This window comes from Calidris pugnax, unplaced genomic scaffold (assembly GCF_001431845.1).
Source record: "Calidris pugnax isolate Ruff unplaced genomic scaffold, ASM143184v1 scaffold70, whole genome shotgun sequence".
Lineage (NCBI taxonomy): Eukaryota > Metazoa > Chordata > Aves > Charadriiformes > Scolopacidae > Calidris > Calidris pugnax.
This window is the reverse complement of record NW_015090862.1, coordinates 1,417,642-1,445,417: the sequence shown is the minus strand read 5'-3', so window position 1 is coordinate 1,445,417 and position 27,776 is coordinate 1,417,642. Positions and strand designations below refer to the sequence as shown.

Sequence of the window (27,776 nt, the reverse complement as noted above, 5' to 3'; positions counted from 1 at the left end):
ACGGCTGCCCGGCGGGGCGTGGCCAGCGCCGCCCGGTCCCTGCGCCCCGTCCGCGCCGCGGGGCTCAAGCAGCAAGGGGGGCCGTGCCCCAGCCATGGCCGAGCTCCGAGCTTGGCAGCGCTGCGGCCGCCCCTTCCTCCTCCTCACCTGCCTCTTCGCGCCCTTTCTCGGCCAGCCCCGAGCCGGCTCCACCGCCCGCTCCTCTTACGCGGGTAAGGCACCCCGGGGGGCGGCCCCGTGCGGGTGAGGGCCGGCGGGGGCGCCCCGCCGGGGCCGCTGAGGAGGGGTGGGTGGCGGGGCTCGCCGCCGGGGGAAGCGGGAAGGTTGTCGGGGAGCCCAGGGGGTCTGCCGGGCAGCTGGGGGTGGCAGGAGAGCGTTTCGTGTGGTAAAACGAGGCGGGTTATTTGCGGGGTAGGGGGGTGGTGGTGAAAACGCCACCGGGGTTGAGGTGGCCCCGCATCACGCTTCGTTTCCCCCGCCATCAACTTTTGCCAAGAGGACGGTAAAATAAGGCTAATCTGAAGGTGAAGCGGGGTTCTGGCGGTCGAGAGGAGTGCTGAGGTAGGGATTGCAGGACTTCGAAAAAAAAAAAAAAAAAAAATCAACGTGAGGTACCGAGCCCGTGGTCAAACGGGCTCCCCAGGGCTGCCCCTGGCACGGATGAGGGGAAAATTGCCTTTGCCACCGGCTCTTCGGGTGCGAATTGGTCTTGACTAACACACACTTCATTACGCAGTTGTTACGCTTTTTAAATGAATATATAACACTTTGAAGTGTGGTAGCTTTCAATTTTTGTTCCGTTCGCTTATTCAGACGAGGTGCAATTGCAGATTGGTGGTGCATGCTCTTTGCAGCTGGTAGGGAGGTAAATTTACAGAATATATTTTAATAATTGCAATATCCAATATGCATCTGCACATAAAAATGTCCCTCTTAATATTTTATAACAAAATTCTTCTTAGTTTGGTCATGCATTATTTCTTTGACTTCAAAAGACTCGGTCTTCTAATTCAATCAGGATGTAACTTTCAGAGTTGAATGATGTAAAATAGCATGTGAAGCTAAAGTGTTTATAGAATTACACAAAGATTAAAGGAGTAAAACTAATGCTCCTTCAAAGAATTGTTTAGAAATAGTTAGTTCAGAGCATTGCTTTTACATAATTTATGGGTACATTGCTAAGAGTTTTGCAAAAACGTTTTGAAGTCATAACTGCAGTATTTACAAGCAGAAAAATAAAATTGTCTCTTTTAATATTAGCCCAAAATTGAAAAAATGGTTATAAGTGTGGTTTAAGGAAAGTAAATGGTATCTATGTCTTGGTATTAATTCAATATGTAGAAACTCAGTCTGTTAATGCAAAGTGTGATTTAAAAGATTATTCTTCGTCTCCATATTTGGAAGAGCAGTGGTTTTCATCACGGCAGAAGATACTACTGTGTGAAATTATGTTACGTTATATGGTATATGTGACTGTATGGAATTGCAGTCAGGTTAAGCCGAATTCTGCCTTTTGGCACAAACCAGCCATTTTGACTTCATTGAGAACTGGTTGTATATAGTGGGGACAAAATTTTCTTTTCTATATAACTGTTCACTCTTAAAATGAGATTTGCCATTAAGATGATGTAAAACATTATAGCTACCTATTATTAAAATATAGGGCAAATGAAAATAATAATCTAAATCAGAGTATCATGTACATACAGTTAAAATGATCCTAATTAGAGCTATTGTTTTGCATGTTGTAATCATTTTAATGAATAAAAGTAAATTACAGATGTGACTGTTTTTATGATACTTTAAGAATGCTTGAAATTGGATTTTGTGTTCCTTTAGTTAGCTGTCCAGAGGTGAACTAACCCTTTATGCTGGATAACTCTGATTTGACAAGACAAAATACGTGCTAATCTAAAATGCATTCTGTTTTTCTAAGTGTTGTTCCTTGCTCTGACTCTTTAACTAACTAAGGGAGACTTAAATGCACAAATTGAATGGAGATTAACAACCACCTACAGCACTGCTGTGCCATGCTGCCTACCTGTGACAGTGTTTCCTTGGGAGTTCATACACCCCAAACATTTTCCACTCGGTTTGACTGATCAGATCCTTCTGCCTGCCCAGCAGGAAGCTGCAAACCTCCTGCTTGTATGGGTGTCTTGGGATTTTTCTCTTAAAATATTTTGTGCTTTCTTCAGATGTTCTTAGGAAGAAAAACGAGAGGATTAATTTTTGAAGAAATATCTTTGTTGATTTGTAGAAGGAACTGCGGAAACATGTACTTGCATAGTTTCCCACTTTTCAGAATGGTAAAACCTGATTTTTGTATGATTGTATGTGTTCTAAAATCTCCTATGCTGTGTTTGCTTTTCAGCAGAGTTTCTGATTTCTTTGAGCTGTAGGATCATATGTTACAGTGTATTTGAGACTGGAATTGAGCTGCATGAGCAAAATGCTACTGTGGCAGAAGGTAACACCAGTGTGCAACTTCTGCAGCACCCAGGGCTTCACTGGCAGCTTGTGAGAGCCCAAGGCCTGTGTCTTATTTGCCTAAAGGTCTTATTTACATACATCATGGATTTGTGTTTACTTCCATGATGTATACCCTCTAAATCTGTATGAGCAAATACTTAAAAAATACTTTGAAGATTCTACATGCTTGTTCTTCCTTTTATTCTTTGCACTATCCACACTTGTATGCATGGTTTTTGTTGCTTGCATTCAGCATTTCTCGGTGCTGTCTTCACAGTCCATCTTCAGTCCCTACTGACAGGTCAACAGTTGATGAAAATGATGGAATGGTTAGGAGTGGTATAAAGAGAGGTGTCAAAATCCTGGATCTGTTACAGAAAAAGTCCCCCTGGCTTCAGAGTGACCACAGTTTTTAGCCTGAGGCAACCTGACATGAGGCGGCCTTTTCCTGTGCCCCAGCTGCTGGACAGGGAAAAAGATCACGGTTCTGTCTGCTGAAAACTGAGTGGCAGTGAACTCTGAGGGAAGTGCTGTGCTGTGCTGTGCCACAGACCTGTAACGGTAGCGCTGTAGATGGCTGCTGACAATAGCTTCACTATAGAGTTCTGGAAGCTCTTTGGCATATTGTATTTACAATAGAATCCGTAGCACACATTCAGAAAGAAGTGATTTGTGCTCCAGTTTGCTCTCGATCTAAAGACTGACCATCAATCTGTAGTTGATCTTACCTATTTCTTGATTAGTTACAAACTACATAGCAGTATATTACGCTGTTCTTAATCAAACTTGTAAGTGCATACATTAATATGGGCCACAGTTGTCCCTTGATGCTAAGTTATTAGTTTAATTCAACATTCCAGTTATCAAGCTGGAGACTTTAATCTTTTAAATTTGAGGTGAACGTAAGAAACAACTTCCCTGCTTTCTGTGTGCAGCTCTTGTACCTCTGTTCATATTGGTAGTGTGGTAAGTGCTAAGCAATATTGCAGTTTAAAATCCTTCATAGTTTTCATGTCCACAATTCGTCATTTTATTTTGCTATGAGTTGTCAGATTGATGTGCTACATAAGAGAAGATGCAGAAATCCCTCTAATAACTTGAAAGCCTCGGAGTAAACGAAAAATCGTAAAAGTTCCTGCAGCAGCAAGCAACTGCCAGGCATGTATTAATACACACTGATAGAAATACAAGGCTGTCACTTTTATATCTCAACCTTCGAAATCACAAGACAACCTCTGAACAAAAGAAAGCAAACCAAATTTGCAAAAAAAAGCCAGCAACAAGAAATGATCAAGAATAGCCACCCTTTCCATGCTTGTAGGTGTAGTGATGGGCTATGCCTTAATTTTTTAAATGGGGAAAAAACCCCCACTTGTTGAATGCACAGAATGTAGTAGCTGGCCTTTCTGACTTTTGTTCAGTAAATTGAATGGAGTTAGTAATCCTGCTTTAATTTACAGACCTTCTAGTAAAGATGATTTTGATCTTTCTAAATGTTTACTCTTAACTAAACACTTGACTTAGTGATTGAATTGTTGGCAATTGCTAAAGCATAGAAGGAAAAGTAAGCCCTTTTAAAGGGAGGGGGGAATCAGTACAGAAACAAAACTTCCATTTTATGTATTCTTTCTGCCTAATGAAGTAGTGGTGGGAGATCCTTTAAAATATAAAGGGAGGCTTAGACTGAGATCTGTGTAGTTAATGTTGCTCTACTTTTTCCTGTTTGCTGCAATATGAATATGACTTGTAGTTAGAATTGTCACCAGCTACCAAAATATTGTGGTGTCACTGGATTTGTTTGGAGAAAAATTGTAAATTTTAAGGAGTAAAAGTACTGATGCCCACTGTAAAATAAGGTAATTTGTAGGAAAGGTGGAAGACTTTTTTCTTCTCTCTCAAAATGGTCACTGAACAATTTTTAGAGTAAGTTTTAAGCAGTTACCGTTGTGTTTCTAGACTTCAAAGGGTTTCATTTGTTATAAATAATGTAAAATGTATTACTTTTAAAAAAGTCACAGGATCATCTTAATAATTATAAATATACTAGTGTACTGAAAGCAGGTGTACTGTATTCATTCACCTCTGGTTTATAGGCAAACTATTAGTTGTACTTTGTAGTAGTTAGATTTGTGGATAGCAATCTATATGTTATGATAGCACACTGTTAATCTAATGTTAACTACGAAGTATGAATATTTTGCCATGTTTGTTGTCCTTAGGAGTGTTCTTTTTCATTATAGTCGTATGTGATTATAAATCTGCATTAGTAATATATATTACTTCTGAATCTACACCTTAACACTAGGCTTCTAAAAAGGGACCCTTTCCCTTCTCCCATGGACCTCTTTTGAAAACGCACCAAGTAGCAATCAAAAGAAAACCTGAAATCATTAACACTCAAGTATATTAATTAGAAAATGCTTTCAGCTACACTGTTTAAAGTATAAGGACCAGTGTTATACCTGCAACCCCAATGTGGTTCTTAGACACTTTGTCTAAGGAAGTGCAGAGGAACATAGAGTTAAAAAAATGTCTATTCTTTGGAGAAACATGGACTGTGAGGTTCTTTTATTTAAAAACAAACAAAAATTTATGAAAAAGACATGAGGTATAGCTGTAACACTAAATATTTCCCCGGTAATTTTTATAAAAAGAGCACTGCTGCTAAATCATATTAAGATGTTAAGACATTTCATCCCATAGTGGTACAGTAAGAAACAATGAAAAAAGATTTTACAAAAGAATAACGTTTTTGTAATTTATTTGAAGCATTTTGAAGCATTTAAAAAGCCTGCTGTTAGCAGCACTAGTGAAATTGACTTGTGGATGTTAACAATGAATAGACGTGTACATGTTTTGTCATGCTATGCATGAATCTGAGCCCCATGTAATACTTCTTTCTCTTTTCTAAGTAGCTCCTCCGAAGTACTTTAATGAGAGAAGTTTGTTAAATGTTTAGGACTGAGTTTTTAAATATTGTGTCCAAGATCAAGTGTTTAATTAGAATTTCTACTTAGTATTTTGTCAAAAGTGAGCTCCAACTACTTCAAAGTTAAAAATTCATTAGTCTGCTTTGTACATAAATGTTTGTCTCCTTTTTGCTGAATTAAAATTCCGGTCACCCAGCATTTTCTCATGTGATTTAGGTGTTTTTTGCTGAACACAGAATCACACTGAGAGGGAGTGAGCAGAGGAGAGTTTCAGATGTAATTATAAAGTAAACAACTTTGGGGGGATTTATCACTGAGCAACATACCTTTGATTTAGATGACAGAAGTTACCTGACCTCAACAAAAATAAAGCCACACAAATACAAGCTTGCTTAGGATTGTCCTTCAAAGGCTACAAATCTAAGGGTTTTTTTAGTCCAGTGAGCTAGTAGCAGGGGTGAGTGCTTCCGTAATCTCTTACCATCTGATTTAGTATGAGACTTGTACTCCAGGTTGTTTGTTTGTTAATCTTGCTAGTCGTACAATTTAACCTCTTTCTGCTTTTCTCCAACCAGTATAGCCAGTCTGGTGCCTTAAGCCAGTAACTGTATCTTCTTTTCCTCTCTTCTGTACTTTTTTTTTTCTGCTTGCCACCAGTTCACGTTTTTTTCCTTAATGGTGCTAACACCAGTAATTAACTAAGAATTACACCCTTTATTATAATCTTAAAAGCATACAGACACAAGGAAAAGATAAATTAAACACATGCAGTCGGTATAACAAGTGAGCTGTGTGGTCTTATTAAATAAAATATGGAAAGATAGAGGTGGCTATTTATTTTATTTTTGCTGACTTGTAATATATTGTTACCATCTCCAGCCTCCTCACAGAGTTCTCCTTCTTATAGGCTGCCTTTTATAGACGGTATGCCCCAGTTTATTAATCACACAGAATAATTCAGGAATATGGAAAAGTGGGGATATTTCTGTGATAGAAAAAAAAAAGTAAAAAATTAGTTGAACTATATTGTTAGTAAATACAGTCATCTTAATAAATTAGTGAGTATACTTAGGTCTGAGCGTAAAATGTTTGAAAAAAATTCTGTAAGTATATAGAAGTGGTAAAGGAACATACCCCCATTTAGCATTTAGAGAAGATACTGTGTTTTAAGAGAAGCTTAATCGGGAAACAGCATGTACCCTGAAGATGCTGTGTTGCTGTACAGGAGGTCATCTTACAGGAACACAGAAATGGTGAAAGTGCAACTTTGCCTCTGCGTTGCTTCAAGGTCAATTAATGGAGAGAGAATACCCAGCTGCATAGTCATTCTCAAACTGTACAAAAAATTCAGTTGAGAGCTGTAACTGTAAAAGGGAAATGTAATTAAAGCTAATTCATAAATACTTGATTTTTTGTAATGTTAGGCTGAAATATACACAAACCCATTCATAATTCAGGAAATAGGGATATAGAAATAGAGAAATTAAGCTGTGTGTTCAGGAAGCGTTCTTTTGAATGTCTGTTAAAAGCAGGACTAGCAAATCTATGTATAGTTACAAATAAAAATTTCTTGGCTAATGAGGATACACTGAAGCTAAGGTATCCATTAAAATAGATATATTTTAACTTAATAAGCTGTGAGGGTGACTTGTGTGTGTAACAGTTGGATCCTTTTTGGCATTAATTCTCAGTCTCCTGCATATTTTCGTGTATCCCCCTGAGATATGCTCAGTGGTACAATGCAAGTTGCCCGTCAGTTTGTTGCTGTTACACAACCCACATGTCAACAGTCTAGAAATGGAAAGATGTTAAATTGTGTATGAATAACAGGTTGCTAAGTGTTTGTGAATGAATGGAATACACTGTAAACAGGTAGATTTGTTTTGAAATGGAAGGACAAACTGTCTTAAAACCCAAATGCTGATTTGGCCTTAACCTGGTTTCAACCGGGATAGAATTAATTTTCTTTCTGGTAGCTGCTGTGTTTTGGCTTTAGTATGAAAACAATGTTGATAAACCATACTGTTGTTGCTAAGTGATGTTTGTATTAAGCCAAGGAATTTTTCAGTTTCCTATAGGAGGTGAAAGGGAGCCTAGACAGGACAAGCTGGCCAAAGGAATGTTCCATACCATAGACGTCCTGCTCAGTATAGAAAGGGGATTTGGCCAGGCGGCAGGAATCCACAATCACTGCTCAGGATGGGGTGGGCCACTGATCCTCGGGTGGTGAGAGCGATTGTATAGCACCACTTTATTTAGTATATTCTGTTACCTTTATTATTTTCTGTTCCATTACTGTTCTATTAAACTGCTTTTATCTCAACCCGTGAGGTTTTTTCACCTTTTCTCCCTCTTTGCCCTATCCTGCTTGTGGGGAAGTGAGTGAATGGACACGTGGTCCTAGTTGCCAGCTGGGATAAAACGATGACAGGCCTGCAAAAAGGACCATTCTGCAGCATGTTAGTGCATATGGAAAGATTTGGAGGGAAAAGGAGCCCTGCTGCTCTCACTTTGATCCTGTTCCTTAAGCTACATTGCGCTTTTGCTCCTACTATCAAATTATAGAGAAAATCCAGTTAGTATTCGTAACAATAGTTCTACTGAACTGCCCCAAACCTGCTGTGCAGAAGGCAGGGAATTCTCTTGTGGTTGGGCTCTGCAGTGCTTTGCGTGTTTTGAAGGAAGGATCTTTAAATGCAGCCTTTTGCAGCGCAGCAGAAAGCCACTGCTGTCAGAAGAGTTGATGAATGGAAGGGAAATTGAAAACTTGCATTGCCTTAGTTGTCTAGGCTGCAGTGGCTGTAGTCACATAGAACTAGCTTAGGTTCACCTAAATTAATGGCTTAAACGGTGTTAGCCAAGTCTCTGCAACGAATGCAAGCCATCAAACTGTTGATCAAATTCTGAGGTAGATTTGAAAATTTGTGTTGAAATGAGAACTGATACCGTATGCAAGTATGATGCTACCTGATGTAACGGACAGTTTAGTACTCCCAGGCAATTCTGAATTTTTAGTCCACTTCAGTGTCTAATAATCTCTGATTTACCGAATGTTGATGGTAATGAACTTCAAATAGAAATTGATTATACTGCCTTTAATTGATGCTTTTGTTTCCTTTACCCTCTTTTATGAGTGAGGTTAAATGCCATCAGTGTTTTTTCTGCATGTATCTTTCACTACTTTATCTAGTTCTGTTACGGTCACTCCCTCTCCAAACAAAATAATGTTAATCTTTTAAATCTCTCTTTGTATGGATGACTGTCCTTGGTTTTAATCAGTTTATGACATTCTCTGGTGCTTTTCTGTTTCTGATACATCTTTTTTTAGATGGATGCTGTTAGTGAACACATTGCTTCTCGAGAGGTCGTGCCATACATTTATGTAATGGCATAATATTTTAAATCTGCATTAAAAGAGATGATTGTGAACATCTTTCTTTGGTTTACTCTGTCCCTTAAACTGACTATAATAACTATTAGGCCTTTTTACACCAGTATTTTCTGTCAGTCTAAATCTCTTCGGTGAGTAGTAAAAATCTTTGTCTACAGCATATGTTCATGTCTTGCGGTGGTTGCTTTGACTTTTCTCTGGGAATTGGGGACCCGTTTTGGACCCATTCCTTTCAAGGTGATGTGTGTAGCTTGTGCTGCTTCTTGAGGCTGTGGCCTTCTTCTGGTCTTTCACGCTGCCTTTGAAAGCTGTTCTTAATCGAGTTACTTAGCTAGACACTGATCTTGACTTTTTTTCCTCCCCTGTCTCCTTATCTTCCCCAAGTTTGTCCTTCTCTTGTTATTTAGGGTAAATAATTCTTTGCATGGGCTCTAATAATGGAGAGACCTTAAACTTTGCCTTATTTTGGGTAGGTAGCAAGGTTTCTACTGATACATTTCAGTGAGACCACATTAATAAAAAACTTATTTATTTTTGTGGATTCCCAAAGGTAAAGGACAGTGATTGCTTGATGAGGTACCTTGGGACAACTTACATATCTCTTCTGAAAAGTCCAGGCTGTTCTCTGCCTCCAGTTTCTGTGTCTACAGTACTATACAAAGATTTTTGGCTGTTTCAGGTCATAAGTCAGTCCCTAGGCATTGAAATTAATCCTTGAGAACTATGAAAAAGAAGTAACTGAATGTATACTATTACTTAACTAGAAAGGTGCTTTCCAGTTGATATAACGTTAGACTAGGTAGAGGATAGACTGGTAAATATATTGGCACGTGTTTAAAATACAAAACACTGTAGGGAAAAAGTGCTCTACAAGTACTGCAAAGCTTATACATCACAGATGTGACCAAACATTGAAATAAATAATGCATAAAACATGAAGAGGCTAATGGTTTGAACTGGAGTGCAAGTTCTGCAGTATACTAGAGACCTGTATAGTGTAGATGTAGGTTTTTAAAACAACATTGTTCTAGAACGATAGAACTTCAATCCCTCATAGATAACCCTTCAATTTTAGATGACTTCCGTAATTACGGAATCCGTAATATGGCACCGGCTGAATTATATAAGTGCATTTTGCCTTTATTATTACTATAATTATCTTAATGTTCTTGAGTCATAGATTTTGAAAGTGTGATAGTGGTATGGAGATGTAAATAAAACCAGGTAATCTTGTAAAATTCTTCTTCAAGACCCCAGCCATGCTTCCAGAGAAAAGGGAATAACATGAGAAATTTAACTCTGCATTAACATGGCTGTAGCTCTTTTGGCACAGGAATGCAGATGGGCACTTCATTTAGACAAATGTTAATAAATTATTTTTTTTATATAGGTGTATCTGAACCTTCTTTTATTGCTAAAAGTGAAGATCGTTTGTTTAAACATTTATTTGAAGACTATCAAAGATGGGTTCGTCCAGTGGAACGCTTGAATGACACAATAAAAATAAAATTTGGCCTTGCGATCTCTCAGCTAGTAGATGTGGTACGTATAGTAAATAAGTTCGTTTACTTTTTTCTCTAATTCTTAAAATTCTGGAACATAATGTCATGTAAAATAATTGTGCGTATTTTATCTTAAATGCTAAAGCTGAAATTATCAGCATAATAAAAACATGCATTGTAGATGGGGGCATGAAGAAATGATTAGAAAGACAAATGGCTCTTATGTTTAGTAGCATTTTTAGAAAAAAAAGTGAGTGATTCTTAAGTGTAGGGAATTATGTTTTAAGTTATTTATTCAGTGGGAAAACTATGTATTTTTAAACTTTTTCAATGTAATTTCTGTAAAATTCAGAAATACTTGCTAATACTGCTCTTCTCTCCACCGTTAAGGAGCAAAATATAAAAACCCCTCTAAGCCTTCAACTTCACTTCCATAGTAATGAAGATTATCTCTTGGCATTACCTGTGATGTAAAAGAGATCAACCAAATTATTTTTTCCCCCTGATACTTACTCACTTCAGAATATCCTTTTCAAATTGAATGCACTGTTCATAGCTATCATCAGAGTTTTTCTTCCATGTGTTGGCTGTTCCTCTATGTTTCCATAGAAAAAGAGTAAGACTGCATAAAATACAGTCAAATAAAATATAGTTAAGCAGTTCTCATATCAACATAGTTATCAGTGACTGGAATGCATTGAGAAGTGTATTTTGTATTTTAAATTACAGATCTCTGAACTAAAGCAGCTAGTTACTATGAGCATACTATGCAGATTTTTTTTTCATAAAATATGCTTTATTTTTATAGGATGAGAAAAATCAATTGATGACAACAAATGTCTGGTTGAAGCAGGTATGTGTAAAATATCAATGAGGAACTCTGAAGCTTAGTAACTGCAAGTCAAAAGTCGGAATAAACTTTTCTAATTAACTGTATAATGAAAAAAACTTATGTTTTGCACAGATTTTTTTTACATAGTATCTAAAAATGTCCTTGGAAATGTTTTAAAGGATTAATTGTTTTAAAACTCTTAAAAAACTAAAACAAACAAAGGTAAATAAAAAAAATATCTAATTTTAAGAAATCTGATAATGCACTGCACAGCCATTTAATACATCAAGTTGCTTGTATCCAACCATAGAAATTACTGCTTCAGTAGATAAATTTTCTTTCAAAAACTATACTAAGAAAAGTACGGGTTTGTGTAGTCTGCTGCACAGTATTTTTAAGATCTTTTTGCTGTGGATTATTGGATAAACATCACTGAAGAATTTCAGGTTTGAAGTTGTATATGCTTGATATGAAGACCTACTTTTTTTCTTCTAAGAATATTTGTTTATGGTCAAGAAAAAGCCTCGAGCTTTATAATAATCAAAATCCAGTGCTAAACTTAATGGCCACTATTAACTTGAGAAATCCTGCTCATAAATCATTCTTGATTTAACTTAGAAAAATGTTTGCAGACCCTGATTATACTTACTAGCTTACTAAATTATTTTCATTTGGGCTACTTCTTTTACTTCCCCCCCCCCCATTGCTTCCCATTTCCTTCTTTTCCAGTAACTGTAACTTCAGGCAAAGTTTTTATTTCTTTTCTGGAAAACTTTGAGACTACTCAGCAAGTATGAGATGCCAATATATCAATGATAACACTTTGTGCCCTCTTAATGGTTTCTGCAGAACTTGTTGCAGTTGAAGCAGTTAAAATAAAATAGAAACTGACCTGAATATGCATTTAAAATTCTGTGTGATGGGGAATCATTAGAAACTTGAATTTTTCCTCGTGAGTTCAAGTATAAAATTACCAAATCACTACTATGCTTTTAATGGTGCTATTTTAGTGTTGCTGGTAGAAATAGAAACAACATGTGTTGCAGCATGATTTATCTTTTATGATGAAAATGTTTAAATTGCTTCTGATGAGCTTCCAAAGTCATTGATACTCAGTCAGAACAAACTTTTTTCAAATTTAATTGTTGATACATTATGATAGCTCTTACTTATGTACACATGCTCTGAAAAAGGATTTTAAGATGCTAAGTTCTGTACAGAAATACTGTCGAGTCTTATAACAAAGCCAATATTGGATGAGGTAAATAGATGTCTGGTCAGGAAATTTGCTGTTGTATGCCAATTTTAGAAGCCATTTGTTTGGGTTTTTTTAATTCCCTTGTTATCTTTTTTCATCCAGTCTTGCTCTGCTTAGTTTCACAATAATAATGATTTTTACATCTCTCGTATCCCCAGGAATGGATAGATGTAAAATTAAGGTGGAATCCTGAAGACTATGCTGGAATAACATCTATTCGTGTCCCATCAGATTCTATTTGGATTCCAGATATCGTGTTGTATGACAAGTAAGATTTTAATCTTTTCATATGAAATACGTTTGCTTTCTAACTAAGCAATCCCAGCTGCTTCTGGAAGGCTCATTGGATAGATGTGCATGTACATTTAGTAGAGCTAAGAATGTGTGGAAGAATTTGCCTCTGAGTGCAGATGGATTTTGCTTAAGTGCTTTACATCTGTGTGGAGCTATTAGTATCTTTGAAGAGTTTATTTCCATTTCTTCATGTTAACTCTTTTTTTAAATTACAAAACAATGTCTTGCACGGTGCTGGGCACAAACTACTAGTGTAGAGTGACGGGAGGGAAATAACTAATTCATGCTGTTCTAAGCCATATTCAGCATGAATTTAAAATTACGTACACTCAACTGTAAGGCTTTTTGTTGGTTTTTTGATTGGGTTTTTTTTGAGAATTAACAGACCTCAGAAGCAATAACTTCTGAATTAACCTTCTGCTCAACTTGGGTGCATATATAATGCTTTTACATTTCCTGACTTGTTGAGTCAGGAAAAAAAGCTGTTGCAGTGATTGTAAATTCAAGCTTGGAGGCAGAACACAAATATTATTTTACCTGTTTCATGACTTTTTTGTTTCTTCAATAATTATAACTTGGCCAAATTGAAAGGTATTTATGCTGTATTACCAATAGAAACACACGAGCTTGGTCATGCTGCTAAAGGTCAGGATTTTTACAATCCTTTCATAAGTCACTGGACCACAGAAAGTTGCACAGATCTTTTAATGACTTCAAAATATTCTTCACCCTTCCAAAGCTGTTTACCTGTGTGAGATTCGGTTTTAACAGAAAAAAAAAAAATGTTGACTATTAACATAATATAAAGTTTTGGCTATGAAGGGGAAAGCGGATAAACAGCTGACGTGACAATAAAAACCCATATTTTTATGTTTAAAAACACACATCCATTGTAATTGTATGCATATATTCATTTTCTTTCAGTGCAGATGGACGTTTTGAGGGAACACCTACAAAAACTGTGGTGAAATACGATGGCACCATTGCTTGGACTCCACCAGCAAACTACAAAAGTTCTTGTACTATTGATGTAACCTTCTTCCCCTTTGACCTCCAAAATTGCTCTATGAAATTTGGTTCCTGGACTTACGATGGCTCACAGGTTGATCTAATTCTTGAAGATTATGATGTTGACAAAAGGGACTTTTTTGATAATGGAGAATGGGAAATAGTGACTGCAACAGGGAGCAAAGGAAATAGGACTGATGGATGCTGCTGGTATCCTTTTGTTACATACTCATTTATAATTAGACGTTTGCCACTTTTTTACACGTTGTTTCTCATTATTCCTTGTATTGGGCTTTCGTTTCTAACTGTCCTTGTCTTCTATCTGCCTTCAAATGAAGGTGAAAAAATTTCACTTTGCACTTCAGTACTGGTATCTTTGACTGTTTTTCTTCTAGTTATTGAAGAGATTATTCCATCATCTTCTAAAGTTATCCCACTTATAGGAGAGTACTTGGTGTTTACTATGATATTTGTGACATTGTCCATTGTGATAACTGTCTTTGCTATCAATATTCATCATCGCTCTTCCTCTACACACAACGCTATGGCACCTTGGGTTCGCAAGATATTTCTTCACAAACTTCCCAAGCTGCTCTGCATGAGAAGTCATGTAGACAGGTACTTTGCTCAGAAGGAGGAAACGGGAAATACAAATGGATCAGAATCATCTAGGAACACCTTGGAAGCAGCTTTAGATTCTATCCGATATATTACAAGGCATGTTATGAAGGAGAATGAAGTTCGTGAGGTGGGTGTGTTAGTCATATTGTGCTGATTTTGTAAAACTGGAAATTAGAAAACCAAGAAATGGTTTGCTAAGCAGTTGCGTATTAAATGTGTGCTATGGGATTTCCAATTCTTCGCCTGACGGGAAGCCATGTAATTATTTCCACTGGAAAGAAGTACAAGTATGGTACAATGCTGAGAATTCTTAGAGATACTGGGCTGATAAAATACAGTCCTTGGGTTCTTAAAGCTTTTTGCTTTCTAGTAGAAGTGCATATTATTAGTTGTACATTCTCAGAGATACTTGTCTGTTACAAGAGCATGTACCGTAACTGTTCCCTACAGTGCTGCTGAGAGAAGTAGGTGTTTTTCATTTTAATGTTGTACCTGAAGGCTATCTGAAAAATGCATTGCCTTACATTTTCAGAACAAATACTGCTAAGCCTTATTTTGCAGCTTTTAACTCCAAATAAAAACAATTTTTAATGCTCTAACTTGTATTAGTTTGAATACAAACTATGGCTGTACGCTAGTCATTTTATGCTGAGATCAAACATGGCCTAGGTGCCTTCTTGGATGTTCTCTTCTAGCTTTATTATTATTTGTCTCTAAATTATATCAAAAGATGTCAAAGGCTTTTTTCAGTTCTGAACTATCCTTAATGGATATTTACACCATTTGGGTAAGATCATTATGAATCCTTTTTCTTTCTGTGCTTTTTAAACTAGCACCATTGGAACATTAGAGGCGGAAATGCTATTTTCAGGCGAATGTAGAAATATAGAAGTGTGCTGTATGGTCTCATGATACGGCTATCTGTTTCTGATGGCAAGGCCTGAATTTTTTTTAATTTATACAGAAATTACTGTCTTCAAAAGTTATCAGTTGCTGAGAGCGTGTTCTCAGATGCTAGTCTAGGAGTAGGGTGGCTTCTAACTTAGCTAGGAGTAAGCTAACTTCTCTCATGTACCTTATTCGGACTTGACTCTGACATTATCATAAGGGATCCAGTCTAGATTTTTAATACAGGTATCTACTGTATTGTTAAAACAGCATCTAATACCTCTGCATTGTATAAACAACACAAATAGAATAGTTTGCTGTTAAAGGCGTAATTTCCTGTAAATCAAGGGTTGGTGTTTAGTGTACTTTCTCTATTTGACTGTGAGTGACAAAAGAGGTGATAAGTATTTTGTTTTTCAGGTGTAATGTTGTTACTCTAAACCTCAGAACTTAATATAGAGCTGAGTGGGGATTCACTTGTGTTTTGTTATTTGGGATCCAGAGAATGCGAGCTTTAATTGAAAAAGTTGTTAATTAAAACTACACAGTTAGTTCTGTTGTAGCCTTGCCTCTTAGGAAGCAGTAGGCTTGGAAAATGTGGATAGCTCCAGCTCAAATCAAAGACAGGATAGGATTGTTCAGCAGGATTTTAGTTTGCTCTCACAGTTTTATCTGCTATACTTGCAAAACTGTGTACAGATGTGAGTAATTCCAACAAGGAAAATAATCTTGAAAGCACAGTCAGTATTCACCCTAGTGTGTAGTTCTGTGCAGCAGTAACTTCACAGCCACAACAGCTGCTTTCTACTGTTATTTTTTTTGTTGTTGTTGTTTTGGTTTGGGTGGTTTTGGCTTTGGTTTTGAGGGGTTGAGTTCTGTGCAGCAGTAACTTCACAGCCACAACAGCTGCTGTCTACTGTTATTTTTTTTGTTGTTGTTTTGGTTTGGGTGGTTTTGGCTTTGGTTTTGAGGGGGGAGGGGTTGAGATTTTGGGGTTTGGGGTTGTGTCGTGTGTGTGTGTGTGTCCCAGCCAGAGGCTTTTCCTTGTAGCTCCTTCCCAGAAATGCCACTTTATGATGAGGCTGTGGCATGAATCCTAAATCCTGCAGTATGTTAGAAATTTGCATACCAATTTAGTCTCTGTTCAGTGCTTCTCAGGGTCAGTTTCTGCATTAAAATCTAGTATGGGTCTAAATAGCTTACCAATCTTCTTAGAGGGAAAGTTTGTTCCTGTTGCAGCTTATAGTGTAATTATAAGAAGTTATTAAAGGGGGTTACCAAATGGACCCAATTGGAAAAAAGTCTGCTTTAAAGCAATTAAGAATTGCAGGGTTTGGTACTGTATTTTTACCTGTTCTTGCACATACTGACCAACTCTTACGCTCTTTGTTTTTTAGGTTGTTGAAGACTGGAAATTTATTGCTCAGGTGCTTGATCGAATGTTCTTATGGGCTTTTCTTCTGGTTTCAATTATTGGATCGCTTGTGTTATTTATTCCTGTTATTCATAAATGGGCAAGTATAATAGTACCTACACATATAGGCAGTACAAATGCATAAAACATTTTTGGATCTATCTGCTGCTAATACAGCTCTAAGGAGTTTTGCAGTAGCTCTATTTCCATGCACGTTCTTTGTAGGCATGTTTCTGATAGAGTAAAAAAAAAAAAAAAAAAATCCCAAACCAGAAAATTATGTTTATATTAAAGCTTGGCATCTGTAGGACACATAGAAATCAGTTTGCTTATTGCCAGTCTGCTAAGTTACTTCTAAATCAGGTCAGAATTAAAAGGACCTTCTCAAACACTTGCATGTATGATATGTCAAAAAAGTATACACTGACACCTACTGTGAAATCGAAGGATTTAAAGTTTTTTAGTGATGATCACTGTAGTCTGATTATTACATTGCTATGTAAATGATGATATTGACTATTAAATATTTGCAGGTACACAGTAGAGTTGCTTATTTCAATTTACTATAGTATGCAAAGGAGAATTTTAATCCGCTCTCTTGAATGTATTGTAGAAGTATAAAGTTTCTACAGAGTAAATTTAAAATAATAATAAAAATACCAGTTAAACGTCCTATATATTTAACATATAAGTAAAAATAGCTATTTGGCTATGGTTTGCCTTTATATATTTTCAGTGTGATTTGCTGCTAAATTTAAAACCTTGTTAATTCTATCATACTAACATGAACATTTAATACAGTAAGCCTTAAAATGCCTAAAGGATATATGTATATCAATATCTCAATATCTAAGCTATGGAAAGGAAAGCAAAGAGAATTAAATGAGTTCCCAAGTTGCACAAGTATTCTAATGGACCGGAACATTTAGCTTGCTTTATTCTTGATGGAGAATTTGATATAGTATGTTAGTTGCAAACATGGTAATTGTTTCCTGCCTTTGTTTGTTTCTCAGAATTAAATTTTGTAATCAAATACAGATGATTAAGTTTGCACACATTTGGTACACTGAACTTAGAAAGCTACCTTTAATAGATTCTCTTGCTTATAGAACTGTATGTGACTCTAAGCAGCGAGGACTTACAGCTTTCTATACGTGTTAAAAACTAACTTGCAACTTCTAAATTACTCTATCAAAACATAAATGCCACCTTTCTTAAAAGCTTTATTTCTGGTAGAGACTCTAAAATAGGTGGGGGTTTTCCTACACCAAAGTTTTATGAGTGTATTGCATAATGTAGTTGCATCCTGCAGGGCTAATACAGTAATGCCAAGATAAAGCAGGTCTTGGGAAGTTTTTATTTGCTTAAATGACTGCATAAATAGTAACATATTTAGATGAGAGGTTTAGTGTAAATTGTGGTATCTTTGCTAATATAAGTTTTTATAGTGGTTATGAATTTGGAAAATGGATACTTATTCCTCCCTCCCACCCCACCTCGTATCTCCTATAGAATAGCACTGTTTGGCAGTGTACTGACTATAATACTGATTGCTTGTGTCATAACTTATATATAATTTAGTATTTATTTAAAATTGTTTTCACCTATAGGACATTCTTGGGTTTGTGTAGCTTTTTAAAGTGAACAGGCAGGGAAATGATGCCAGGCAAGCCTTTTTTCTTTTAATACCGGTTTATAAATAATTCTGATTGTGAAGGGAGTCACTCTTTCTCTTCACTTATGCAGTTACATCTGGCACTGGATATCCATATTTCCTCTATTCCTGTCATAATTAATTTTAAAGGTGAATTTGCAGAGTTTATCTGATTTAATCCATTAATATCATAATTTTAACTCCATCATTATTACTAAGATTAAACAATGCTTCAGTGACTTTATCTGTGTGGAAGCTGCAGAAATACTTTAGATATCTTATTTCCTCTTCAAATGCAAAATTTCTTTTTATAGTTCTCCTTGGGTTTGAGTTACTGAAGTTTACTCTGACCTGAACAGAGAGCAAAGTAAGTAAAAGTATAAATTAGCTCATCTCTTTCCCCTTGTTAAATGATGTCTGTAGACTGCCCGTCGTAAGGTGATTGGCAGTATATTGGACAATGGAGTCCCACTCCTTATACTGGTAACTCACATTTTTTGCAAATGCATGGATTTCTTTTAGTCATTTCTACAATCTGATCATGATAAACACAGATAAGATAGCTGATGCTAGAATCCTTGGGGTCTTCAGCTTATCGTCAGCTGTGTCTGAAACAAAATAATTTTAATAGGCGCAGAAGCGTGGACCTTTCTTATGTAACTTGTTTCTGAATGTGTTGAGCTGTAGCTTATGCTACTTCATATAGGTTTTTGTCACTCGGTCAAAATAAATGGAAAAAAAGCGCACAATTTTGAACAGCTTGATTCTCTTTATTTTCTTACATGTTACATCACTTGATACACTGTATTTCCAAAAAGTTTGGTACAGAGAGAACAGTTTATATTTTTACAAAATGCTTTCTCATTACAGTATTTTGTTGCATTCTTTATTCATGCTCTTAAATTATCTGCAGTTACTGATTAAAAAAAAATAAAGTATGCCTAAGAAGCAGTTTTAGCGTACTTGACACTGCGTGCCTTCTCCTGCCATAAAACAATTCACTGTAACAGGATGCTTCTGTACCCACATTATCCTACCAAAGTATTTTGATCCTTTGCATAACCTGCAGACTGCATCTTAGTGTGTGTCTTACTTGTACACAGTTTTAAACATTATTAGGTTTGAATAGCTTGTTTTCTCTGACAGTCTTCTCATACATTGGGATATTGGGATGCACAGAGTTTACATTATGTTGCTTTATCATCATCTATTATTTACCTATTTGTTTTCTCTTTGTAAGAAACCCGCCCATGGTCCTTTCCTCCCACTGTTTGAGTCAGTTTATACACCAGGTGGCAATGTCTGCATTGCAATTCTAGCAATTTGGTATGTGTGCTTCCTAAATATTTCATCCTCATGAGGGCATTCATTGAGCTCAGAATGAACTTATTCCCAGAACATTCTGTTATGATCTGAAGAGACTTTGCACCAGACTCGTGGAAACAAATCTAGTAGCCCAAAGTATTCAACCTGTGATGTCTTTCCAAATATTCATGTAATCTTCAGTTCCTTTATCAACCCCTTCTTAAACCATTCCTACAAAGTTTAATTACTACCTACATCTTTTCCAGTCATTGTAAAAAGTAGCTGTCAAGCATAGCTCATATTACTTTGAGATTAGCTGTCATAAAGGTTCAAAATACTATTTTTTTTTCACGTTTTCACATTTTTAACAAAGCCTTGGTCAAGCACACTTGAGGCCGAGAGGGATTCTTATTCTACTACACACAAGAGAGAGCAGGTGCTGGGGTGGGGGTGCAGAGTTGGTTGGCAAAAGTTTTATTTGATTTCACAGCTTACTATTTAATCTTTACATTTCATCTCCAGCCATCAAAGGTTGTAGAAACAATCCTGCTGTTCCTAGAATACATACCAGGATGAAAACCCATAGAAAAATACGATCGATTACCATGGCAACGTATTTCCAGTCATCCTGAATCTGAAAAATAAATGAATAGCAAGTAGGCATGTTTATTAGATGAGTAACTTGCAGTAGCAATTAGTACTATTTTATACGGGAAGCACAGTTTTTTTCCATATGTCTTTCATATATGCACAACTTGCATATCTCTGTTTTCATTAACACATTAATTCGTCTTGAAGAAGCTTTATTTGAATATGCTATTTGTGGCAAAGCCAAAAGCTACTTCTTCAAATACAAAAAGTCATTCACCTAGACACTGGACTTCATGAGATATGACTTCTCTTCTGTGTGCTAAAAATGAAAGTGAAAAGCCTTACATTCTTAAGTGATCAGCTTTGTCCAGAAAACTTTACTGAAACAGACTGCTCCTACTGGTCTTTAGGCAGTATGTAAAACAACGAAGGTTAATTGGTATATAATTTTTTGGTATGCTTCTTACATAGTACTCAAATTTGATTGTTGTCATGCATATAAATGAATAATGCATTTGTTGGTTTTGAAATTTTGCGCTTTTTAGCTTACAGCTTGTTTGTTTAGGCAGACTTAAACCCAAAACAACTCCAGATTTTCTATACCAAGTAATTCTAAATAAAGTTAAAATGAAGTTATTTTGGTTATGGTGAAACAGAGCTTTAAGTGCCATCCTCAGAGGATTTAAATTCAGTGATCATTGTGGTGGTGTGGCTACTGCTCTTACTATGTTTGAGGAACATGATAAGAAGAAAATGTTAATTACTTTTTTTTTTATTACATCAAGATGCAGTTTTATGAAAGGTGATGGACCCCATCTTGCAGCAGTTGTCTCATTTAGCTACAGCACTTTACTCAGCAGCAGCAGAAGAATAAGCAATCTCATCACTGTGAAGGATGTTCATTGTTACACTCTGTTATTGACAGTAAACTGTGAGAGGGAGACTCTAAAAGCTTAGAGTCGGCAAATTCCACTATTAAGGTTATAACTTGGAGTATCCTCACTCTGAATCTCATAGGACGGCTACTCAGGTATGTTTCCTTGGCACTGGTTGCCTTAACTTGCTTCACTCAGCATATGTGTTGTCAATAAAGACAATATTGTGCAACAAAGCTGCTCCCCAAAATTACCTACATTCAAAATTGCACATGTCTGTAAAACAGCTTGGGTAATTTACTAGTATAAAATAATGGTCTGTGTTGTGTTGTCCTTTTTTTCTTTTTCTGAGGGGTGTGGGGTTTTTTTGAGATCATTTTTTCTTACAAAATACACTAATGGCACAATGCTACCTGCAGTTTGTGTAATAGTAAAATATGTTCTTACCTCTTTTGCTTCATTCTGCATTTTCATATTTTCTGCAATGTATTTAACACTTTCGATAGCATCTCTCATTTCTGGTGACAGAACTGAAAATGAAAACAGAGGATCTACAGACTCAGAGCTTGAACTTCTTGTAAGGTTGCCACTGAAATCCGAGAACTTCATTCGCTGATACTGACAACAGCTGCACGCCACATCTTGACATACAAAGCCATCTTTGCAGCATTTGGTTTCCGAACTGTTGAAGCAATTTAAGTTTGAAAACTCAGAAGTGAAGAAGGGTTTTGGCTTCTGGTTATTCTCCTCGTTGCTGGCAGGCCTTGTCATAAACATGATCCTGGGAAGTAAGTTCAAGAAAATGGTTCTCACCCACACAGGCATTGTGTGTGTCTTGGGTGTTCTGTAGTGCACGTTAAGTACAAACACCGTAATGACAATAGATAGAGTTACAAATATCATGGTGAAAAGGAGGTATTCCCCAATAAGGGGAATTACCAGGGAAGTAGAAGGTATGGTTTCTGTGATAACAAGGAGGAACACTGTTAAAGATAGAAGGACTGATATGCAGAGCGTCACCTTCTCACCACAGTCCGAAGGCAAATAGAAAACTAGTACAGTCAGAAAAGAAATCAGCAGACATGGAATAATCATATTGATAGTGTAAAATAAAGGTAAACGCCTGATGTAAAGAGAATATGTGATGTCTGGATATATCTCTTCACAGCAGTTGTATTTGATGTCATGTTTGTACCCAGGAGCTTTAATAATAACCCATTCTCCACTCTCCCAGTAATCTTTCAGGTTCATTGTAGAGCCAATTAAAACTAAGTCAATTTTGGCTTTATCATAAGACCAGGAACCAAACTTCATGGTGCAGTTCTGATAGTCAAATGGAAAGTAGGTTACGTCTATTTTACATGAGCTTTTAAAGATAGCCGGCGGTATCCAGGTCACATCACCCGTATATTTTAATAGGGCCTTTGTCCTGTCATCAACCTGGAAATCCCCAACTGCACTGTAAAGCAAATAAAAATAACAAAAATTAGAATGCAACAACTCCAGGTAGTTTCATACATTTAGATCATATACATTAACTCTTTAATCTGTTTGGGGAAAGTCAACAATTACTTGTTGACATGAAGCTGAATTGCATGTGCAGGACTAAGTCAGCATCTGTCATAAATTTGCACAGTTAAACTGAAATAAACAGCTGTATAAATTTTTTTATGGAGGATATGAAAAATATTCTGCCTTATAATAACATGGCTCAGTGCAATCAAATTCAAAACAGCAAACAGGAGATTGCAAATGGCAGTCCCACTCGATGATGGTTGTAGGTCCCTTCCAACTGAACTGTTTTATTCTGTTCTAGATGAAGCACCTCAGAACCCAGGGGCTGATAAGAGGATACCTGCAGTACTGGTGTTTCCACCTCGTCTGAACAGTGCAGGTAGTGGCTATGGAAAGAGGGATTAGGGCTGGGGTGCGTCTGCATAGGAAGTGTCTTTGGTGAGGTTTTTGTTAAGTATAACAGATAGATAAGATCCATGTGACAATTTCGGTTGTTTATATGAAAAAACTAAAAAGGTAATTTAAAATTTTAAGGCCACAGTTAGAAAAGGTGCATCATTGCTGTTGTTCCATAGACCTAAGCTTTGGTTACTCCTAAGTTCGGGGTTTCTAACTCCATTCCACTGGAGCTACTTCCCTGCAGAGCAGAGGCTGGGGTGCGTCTGCATAGGAAGTGTCTTTGGTGAGGTTTTTGTTAAGTATAACAGATAGATAAGATCCATGTGACAATTTCAGTTGTTTATATGAAAAAACTAAAAAGGTAATTTAAAATTTTAAGGCCACAGTTAGAAAAGGTGCATCATTGCTGTTGTTCCATAGACCTAAGTTTTGGTTACTCCTAAGTTCGGGGTATCTAACTCCATTTCAGTGGAGCTACTTCCCTGCAGAGCAGAAGGATACCTTTAGTCATGGTTTGGCTTCTCACAGTCTCAGAAACTGACAACCAAAGTAAACTTCACCTGTGGCTTTTATATGTCAACATTATTATTGTAAAATGTGTCAAATTGACACATTTTGTGTCAAAATGTGTCAAATTGACACAATGTAACTGCTAAAAAGCTAGAATTTGCAGGTTTTTTCAGTTAAAGGTCTGACTCAGACAAGAACTCTTCAGTCTAAGGGAATTTCTTGCCACTTTCTGTGTAGACAGTGGTAAAAATAATAGTAAAAGCGGGGGCTTGTGCAGGGGAGGAGCAAAGTTCACTTGGAACTGCTCACTCTCAGCTCCAGGTTGGGAGCTGGCTCCTGCCCAGTGATGCTGATGTAGATGGCATGGAGGAGAGTACAGCAATAGGGAGGTGTGGGACAAGGGTGTGCTGAAAAGCAGGATTTTTTCAGTTAATGCAGTGAACCTGCTGCTGATTGTTGTTTTTAAACTAGTAACATCAGCTTCTTTCTTCCTGAGTTAAGAAGATAAATACGCAAGAGTCTTACTTGTTATATAAAACAATATCTGGCTTCCAGATCTGGCCAGATGGTACTCGGATGAATTCGGCACCTCCATAGTCCGCTGGATTCCACCGAAGCTTGTAATCGTTCCAGATCTGATCGTGGAAGAAATGAGTCTGTGTTAGGTTTGTGAGGAAATCGAAATTCAGTGGACTAGGCTCAAACCAAATGCTATCGTATCACTTTGAGGGTTGTTTTATTTTGGGTACTATCAATGATTAGATGTTTCCTTACAAACATGTATGTCTGGTGTTTATTCACGTGGAGATTGTTGGTCTGGATATGGCTTAGATGTGTGTGACTCCATGTCCCAAGAATGTCTACTCAGTAGCTGCAATGAGGTGAAAGAGGGAATGACACTCTCTTGCCAGAGCATGTTAGGATTTAATCAGCTAATTTAGGTCTCAAAAAGACAGATGTCTGTGAGATGGTGAAAACAAATGGAGGGGAGGCTCTGGTGCTGGGTGTGATGTTGGGTTAGAGAGAGCTGCAGGGTGTCACAGCATTGGTCACTAGGGCTCGTTAAACCCCAGTTTAACCAAGTTGAATATTAAGCTGAAACCAGGGATTAAGTTGGTTATTAAGCTGACTACAACAGGGAGTAATTGCATTTTTAACGCCTAAAGCCCCTTTTAAGTGAAGCCAACATTTTTGGTTTGCTCTCAGTTTCCGAGAGGTGACAGTGCAAAGGGATGCTGTGCAGAGCCTCTGGTCCGAGCTGCGTCCTCTGTGCGCCAGTGGCTGCCAGGGCAGTCCCTTCGGGAGGCTTCTGAGCAGCAGCACAGCATGTAGGGGCTATACGCCGCCTGGGAGGGTTGGGGCTGCAGCTGGCGGCCCACAACCCGAGTTTAACGCCCCGAGTCAGGCCCGTATTTAAACGCTGCGGCACCCGCAGGGGTGAGGCAGAAGGGCCGGTGATGGCGGTGTCTCTGGCCTCCCGCTGCCCGGGGCGGGAGCTGCCCCAGGGCGGGGATCGGGGCCCGGCCGCTCAGGCGTCCCGCCGCCGCTAGGGGGCAGCAGCGCGCCGGGCAGAGCGGCCCTGAGGGGGGCGGCCGTCGATGGAGCCCCGGGGCCTGTGCCGTGCCCTGCCCCAGGGAGGGCGGCCTGGAGAGCCCGGTGCTCCCGGGAGCCCGCGGACGGCTCTTCCCGCGCTGGGAAGGAGGTGGGTCGGTGTGCGTTGTCAGCAAGCTCTACTTACGTGCTTCAGCCACAAGTTCGTTTCCATTATCTGGTTGACTTCATCCTGGAAAAGAGAGGGGTGTTTGGAGCAGCTCGGGTCCTCCCATTGCCTCGGGCACCCCGTCAGGGTGGGTACTCACCACCTTCACCAGCTGGGACATGGACACCTCGAACTGGATGATGACGGGGTCCGAGACGTTCTTGACGGGGCGGACGAACTGGTTGTAGCTCTTGAAGAGGGCCGCGTAGAGCCGATGCTCGGCCTCGGAGCCGCCACAGCCTGCAGGAGGGCACAGCGGGGTGAGCGGCCTCTGAGGTGGCAGCACCCCATCTGGGTGCCAGAGCAGGGTTCAGTGCTCCTATTGGTACCTGTCTGGCTGTGTAATTAGCTGCTCAGCATCCCTGACATGTGTGGGGAGAGGCCAAGCCTTGCCCAAGTGGGTAGTAGTGTGTCATGATTGGCATTGGCTTAGGCTGGGAGAAGAAGAGCAATGAGAGGTAACACTATGACAGTTTGTCTCGCATACATCTCTGTAAGTGGGTTCAAAAATTAGTTTCAGGGAGCTACTGAAGAACTGGAGGTGCAAAAGCACTTTGCCCTCAAAGGTCTAGTCCCCTTGACCTGCCAAAGCTGCAGGGTTGTGGAGCAGAGGAAGGGAAAAGTGTAACCCAACAGACTAGGCCACTGGTAAGCTGTCAGGGCATTTTGCAGAAGGAAGATTCCCAGGAAATGAGAACTCTGCTTTCTAGCCTGAGTCATGATTGTATGATTATAGCAATGATAACAGCCTGCTTGTTAAAATATAAAAAAATGGGATTAAAAATTGATTAACCATTATATTCAAAGACTTTCCAGCACATTCAAAATATTGTGCTAATTATCCATTTATTATTCTAAGTAATTTGTATTTAGGATCTATTCCTGTTGTCCATTTTGCCACTGATAACTGCTGTTCATGGCGCCTTGTGGCCAAGAGAAAAGTTGCAAACTGAAATTCTTAAGCAACAAGGTCTCTCAGCTGTTTTGGGGTGAGGTGTGAGAGCCTGTATTTCACACTGCGTTTTTCCTCTTGGAGCTAAGTAGCTAGGCAATAGCCATCCTGACAGCCGGACACTATTTAAAAGCCAATGGCCTTATATTTTTAGGGACTCTCTCTTAAACTGTCTTCTGGACAGCACATCCTCAAGCACTCCAAATGAAAAACAAAATTAGGCCTGTTTTATTATTTATGGATGACACTATGTGAATTCTGCAAAGGCATAGAACTGAAGCCTGTTGACCATACTCTGCAGTTCCTTTGAAACACAAATATGCATCTACAGGGATTTGCAAGGACGTTTAGTTTTTGCCAGACAGTAGAGAAGGAGATGTGAGGCAGAAGTATCTGCAGGTGACTGATCTGTGTTTCACAAAGCAGGTGTTACTTTACGATCTTTCTAAGAGCTTCCCCTCTCCCTTGGACAAGAGGGTCCCCCTCATGTGAAACTGTTTTCAGCTAAAACCTCTTTCTTATTTTTCTCTCTTCCCTTTCTCCTGTTCATTTGAGGGGCAATTTTATTTTCAGATTAGTGAAATCATTCAAGCCAACTTGCTAACTAAAAAATGAACCCATTTCTCTCACACTTTTTTACTGCTAGCCTTGCCCTTATTATTTATTGATGTCTCATATCTCTCAGATCAAGATTTCCTGGAATAAATCCTCTCAGATCTTTTCACTGAATTTCACTGATCTTGTAGGGAAATAATTTTAAATGTAGATCTTAACGACTCTATTATGGTCAATCCCAAATTCGCAGCCTTTTTCATATCACCAGCACTCTAATTAAATCTCGCATGTGCCGTATCTAGAGAAGTACATTAATTTTGGGGTTTTTTTTATTTCAATGTTTGGTGCTTCCCATATCTGCAGAGAGAAGGTGCACTGTTTGCAGCACATACTCAAAGCTGTTTAATATTGTCACTTTCTTGTGGTCTTCTCTACAATGTGTAAACCTACACCTTTACACGTAAGGTGCTTTCTCTTCTTAATGTTAAAATGGCTTTGTGTGTCCTGTTTGGCATCTTGAATCAGGACTGCTTAACTACTTTACATGAGGAAAATAAAAAAAACCCACCCCCAACAACAAACTGTGCAACCGAAAGAGCCGTACTGGGATTCTGTGTGTTTATCCATTAGTTTGGAGTGAGCTTCAGCACTTCTCAAAAATAATTTCCACCAAAGCCATCTCCTGTTCACCTTTTCAAACCACCCTCCCACCCCTTGACCAATAAAGAATAAACAAATTAAGGATCACTCACCTTGACAGAGAAAGCAAACAGCAGCAGTTAGAAGGAGAGCGTGCGTGCTCTCCATGGTGTGATGAATTACTGCCTGTCGACAGAGGCTGTTGAAGATGAGCTTGGCTGCCAGGATTGTATGAGCATGGGAAGCAGAGAGAGCTCTGCTCCTCCGATGCGTGAAATGCCTGGAAGCAGCAGACGGCAGGACCCTGAACGCAGTTCTGCGCAGTGAGCTCCCATTAGGTTTGCTGTGCTGCCCCCTTTCTAGCTACCCAGGCTGTCAGAGCACACGAAACAGCAAATACATTGCAGGCAAA

At 38.3% G+C, this 27,776-nt stretch overlaps 2 protein-coding genes across 3 annotated transcripts; one reads left to right on the top strand and one right to left on the bottom strand.

The window, feature by feature from the left end:
- The first annotated feature begins 68 nt into the window (after window positions 1-68).
- On the top strand, window positions 69-21,383 carry CHRNA5 (cholinergic receptor, nicotinic alpha 5). Of its 2 annotated transcripts, XM_014944732.1 has the most exons (8): window positions 69-212; window positions 10,184-10,335; window positions 11,104-11,148; window positions 12,544-12,653; window positions 13,604-14,435; window positions 16,594-16,623; window positions 18,579-18,631; window positions 20,946-21,383. In XM_014944732.1, the coding sequence occupies exons 1-7, from the start codon at window positions 95-97 to the stop codon at window positions 18,600-18,602; spliced, it is 1,311 nt and encodes a 436-aa protein (XP_014800218.1). In that variant the 5' UTR covers window positions 69-94; the 3' UTR covers window positions 18,603-18,631; window positions 20,946-21,383. The 2 variants fall into 2 exon arrangements, with proteins under 2 accessions (XP_014800218.1, XP_014800217.1); XM_014944731.1 differs by lacking the exons at window positions 18,579-18,631; window positions 20,946-21,383 and having other exon boundaries at window positions 16,594-16,914.
- On the bottom strand, window positions 19,009-27,776 carry CHRNA3 (cholinergic receptor, nicotinic alpha 3). The gene is made up of 6 exons (XM_014944730.1): window positions 27,478-27,776; window positions 25,319-25,458; window positions 25,198-25,242; window positions 23,985-24,094; window positions 21,483-22,494; window positions 19,009-20,203 (listed from the first exon to the last, which is right to left on the bottom strand). The coding sequence occupies exons 1-6, from the start codon at window positions 27,530-27,532 to the stop codon at window positions 20,075-20,077; spliced, it is 1,491 nt and encodes a 496-aa protein (XP_014800216.1). The 5' UTR covers window positions 27,533-27,776; the 3' UTR covers window positions 19,009-20,074.

Excerpts from the sequence above, each read along its gene's own strand:
- CHRNA5 (XM_014944731.1), top strand. The coding sequence starts at position 95 with ATGGCCGAGCTCCGAGCTTGGCAGCGCTGCGGCCGCCCCTTCCTCCTC. Across the intron at positions 213-10,183 it reads CGCCCGCTCCTCTTACGCGG|GTGTATCTGAACCTTCTTTT; the intron begins GTAAGGCACCCC and ends TTTTTTATATAG. Across the intron at positions 11,149-12,543 it reads CAAATGTCTGGTTGAAGCAG|GAATGGATAGATGTAAAATT; the intron begins GTATGTGTAAAA and ends TCGTATCCCCAG.
- CHRNA3 (XM_014944730.1), bottom strand. The coding sequence starts at position 27,532 with ATGGAGAGCACGCACGCTCTCCTTCTAACTGCTGCTGTTTGCTTTCTC. Across the intron at positions 25,459-27,477 it reads TGTTTGCTTTCTCTGTCAAG|GCTGTGGCGGCTCCGAGGCC; the intron begins GTGAGTGATCCT and ends GCCCTCCTGCAG. Across the intron at positions 22,495-23,984 it reads GATATTGTTTTATATAACAA|TGCAGTTGGGGATTTCCAGG; the intron begins GTAAGACTCTTG and ends TTTGCTTTACAG.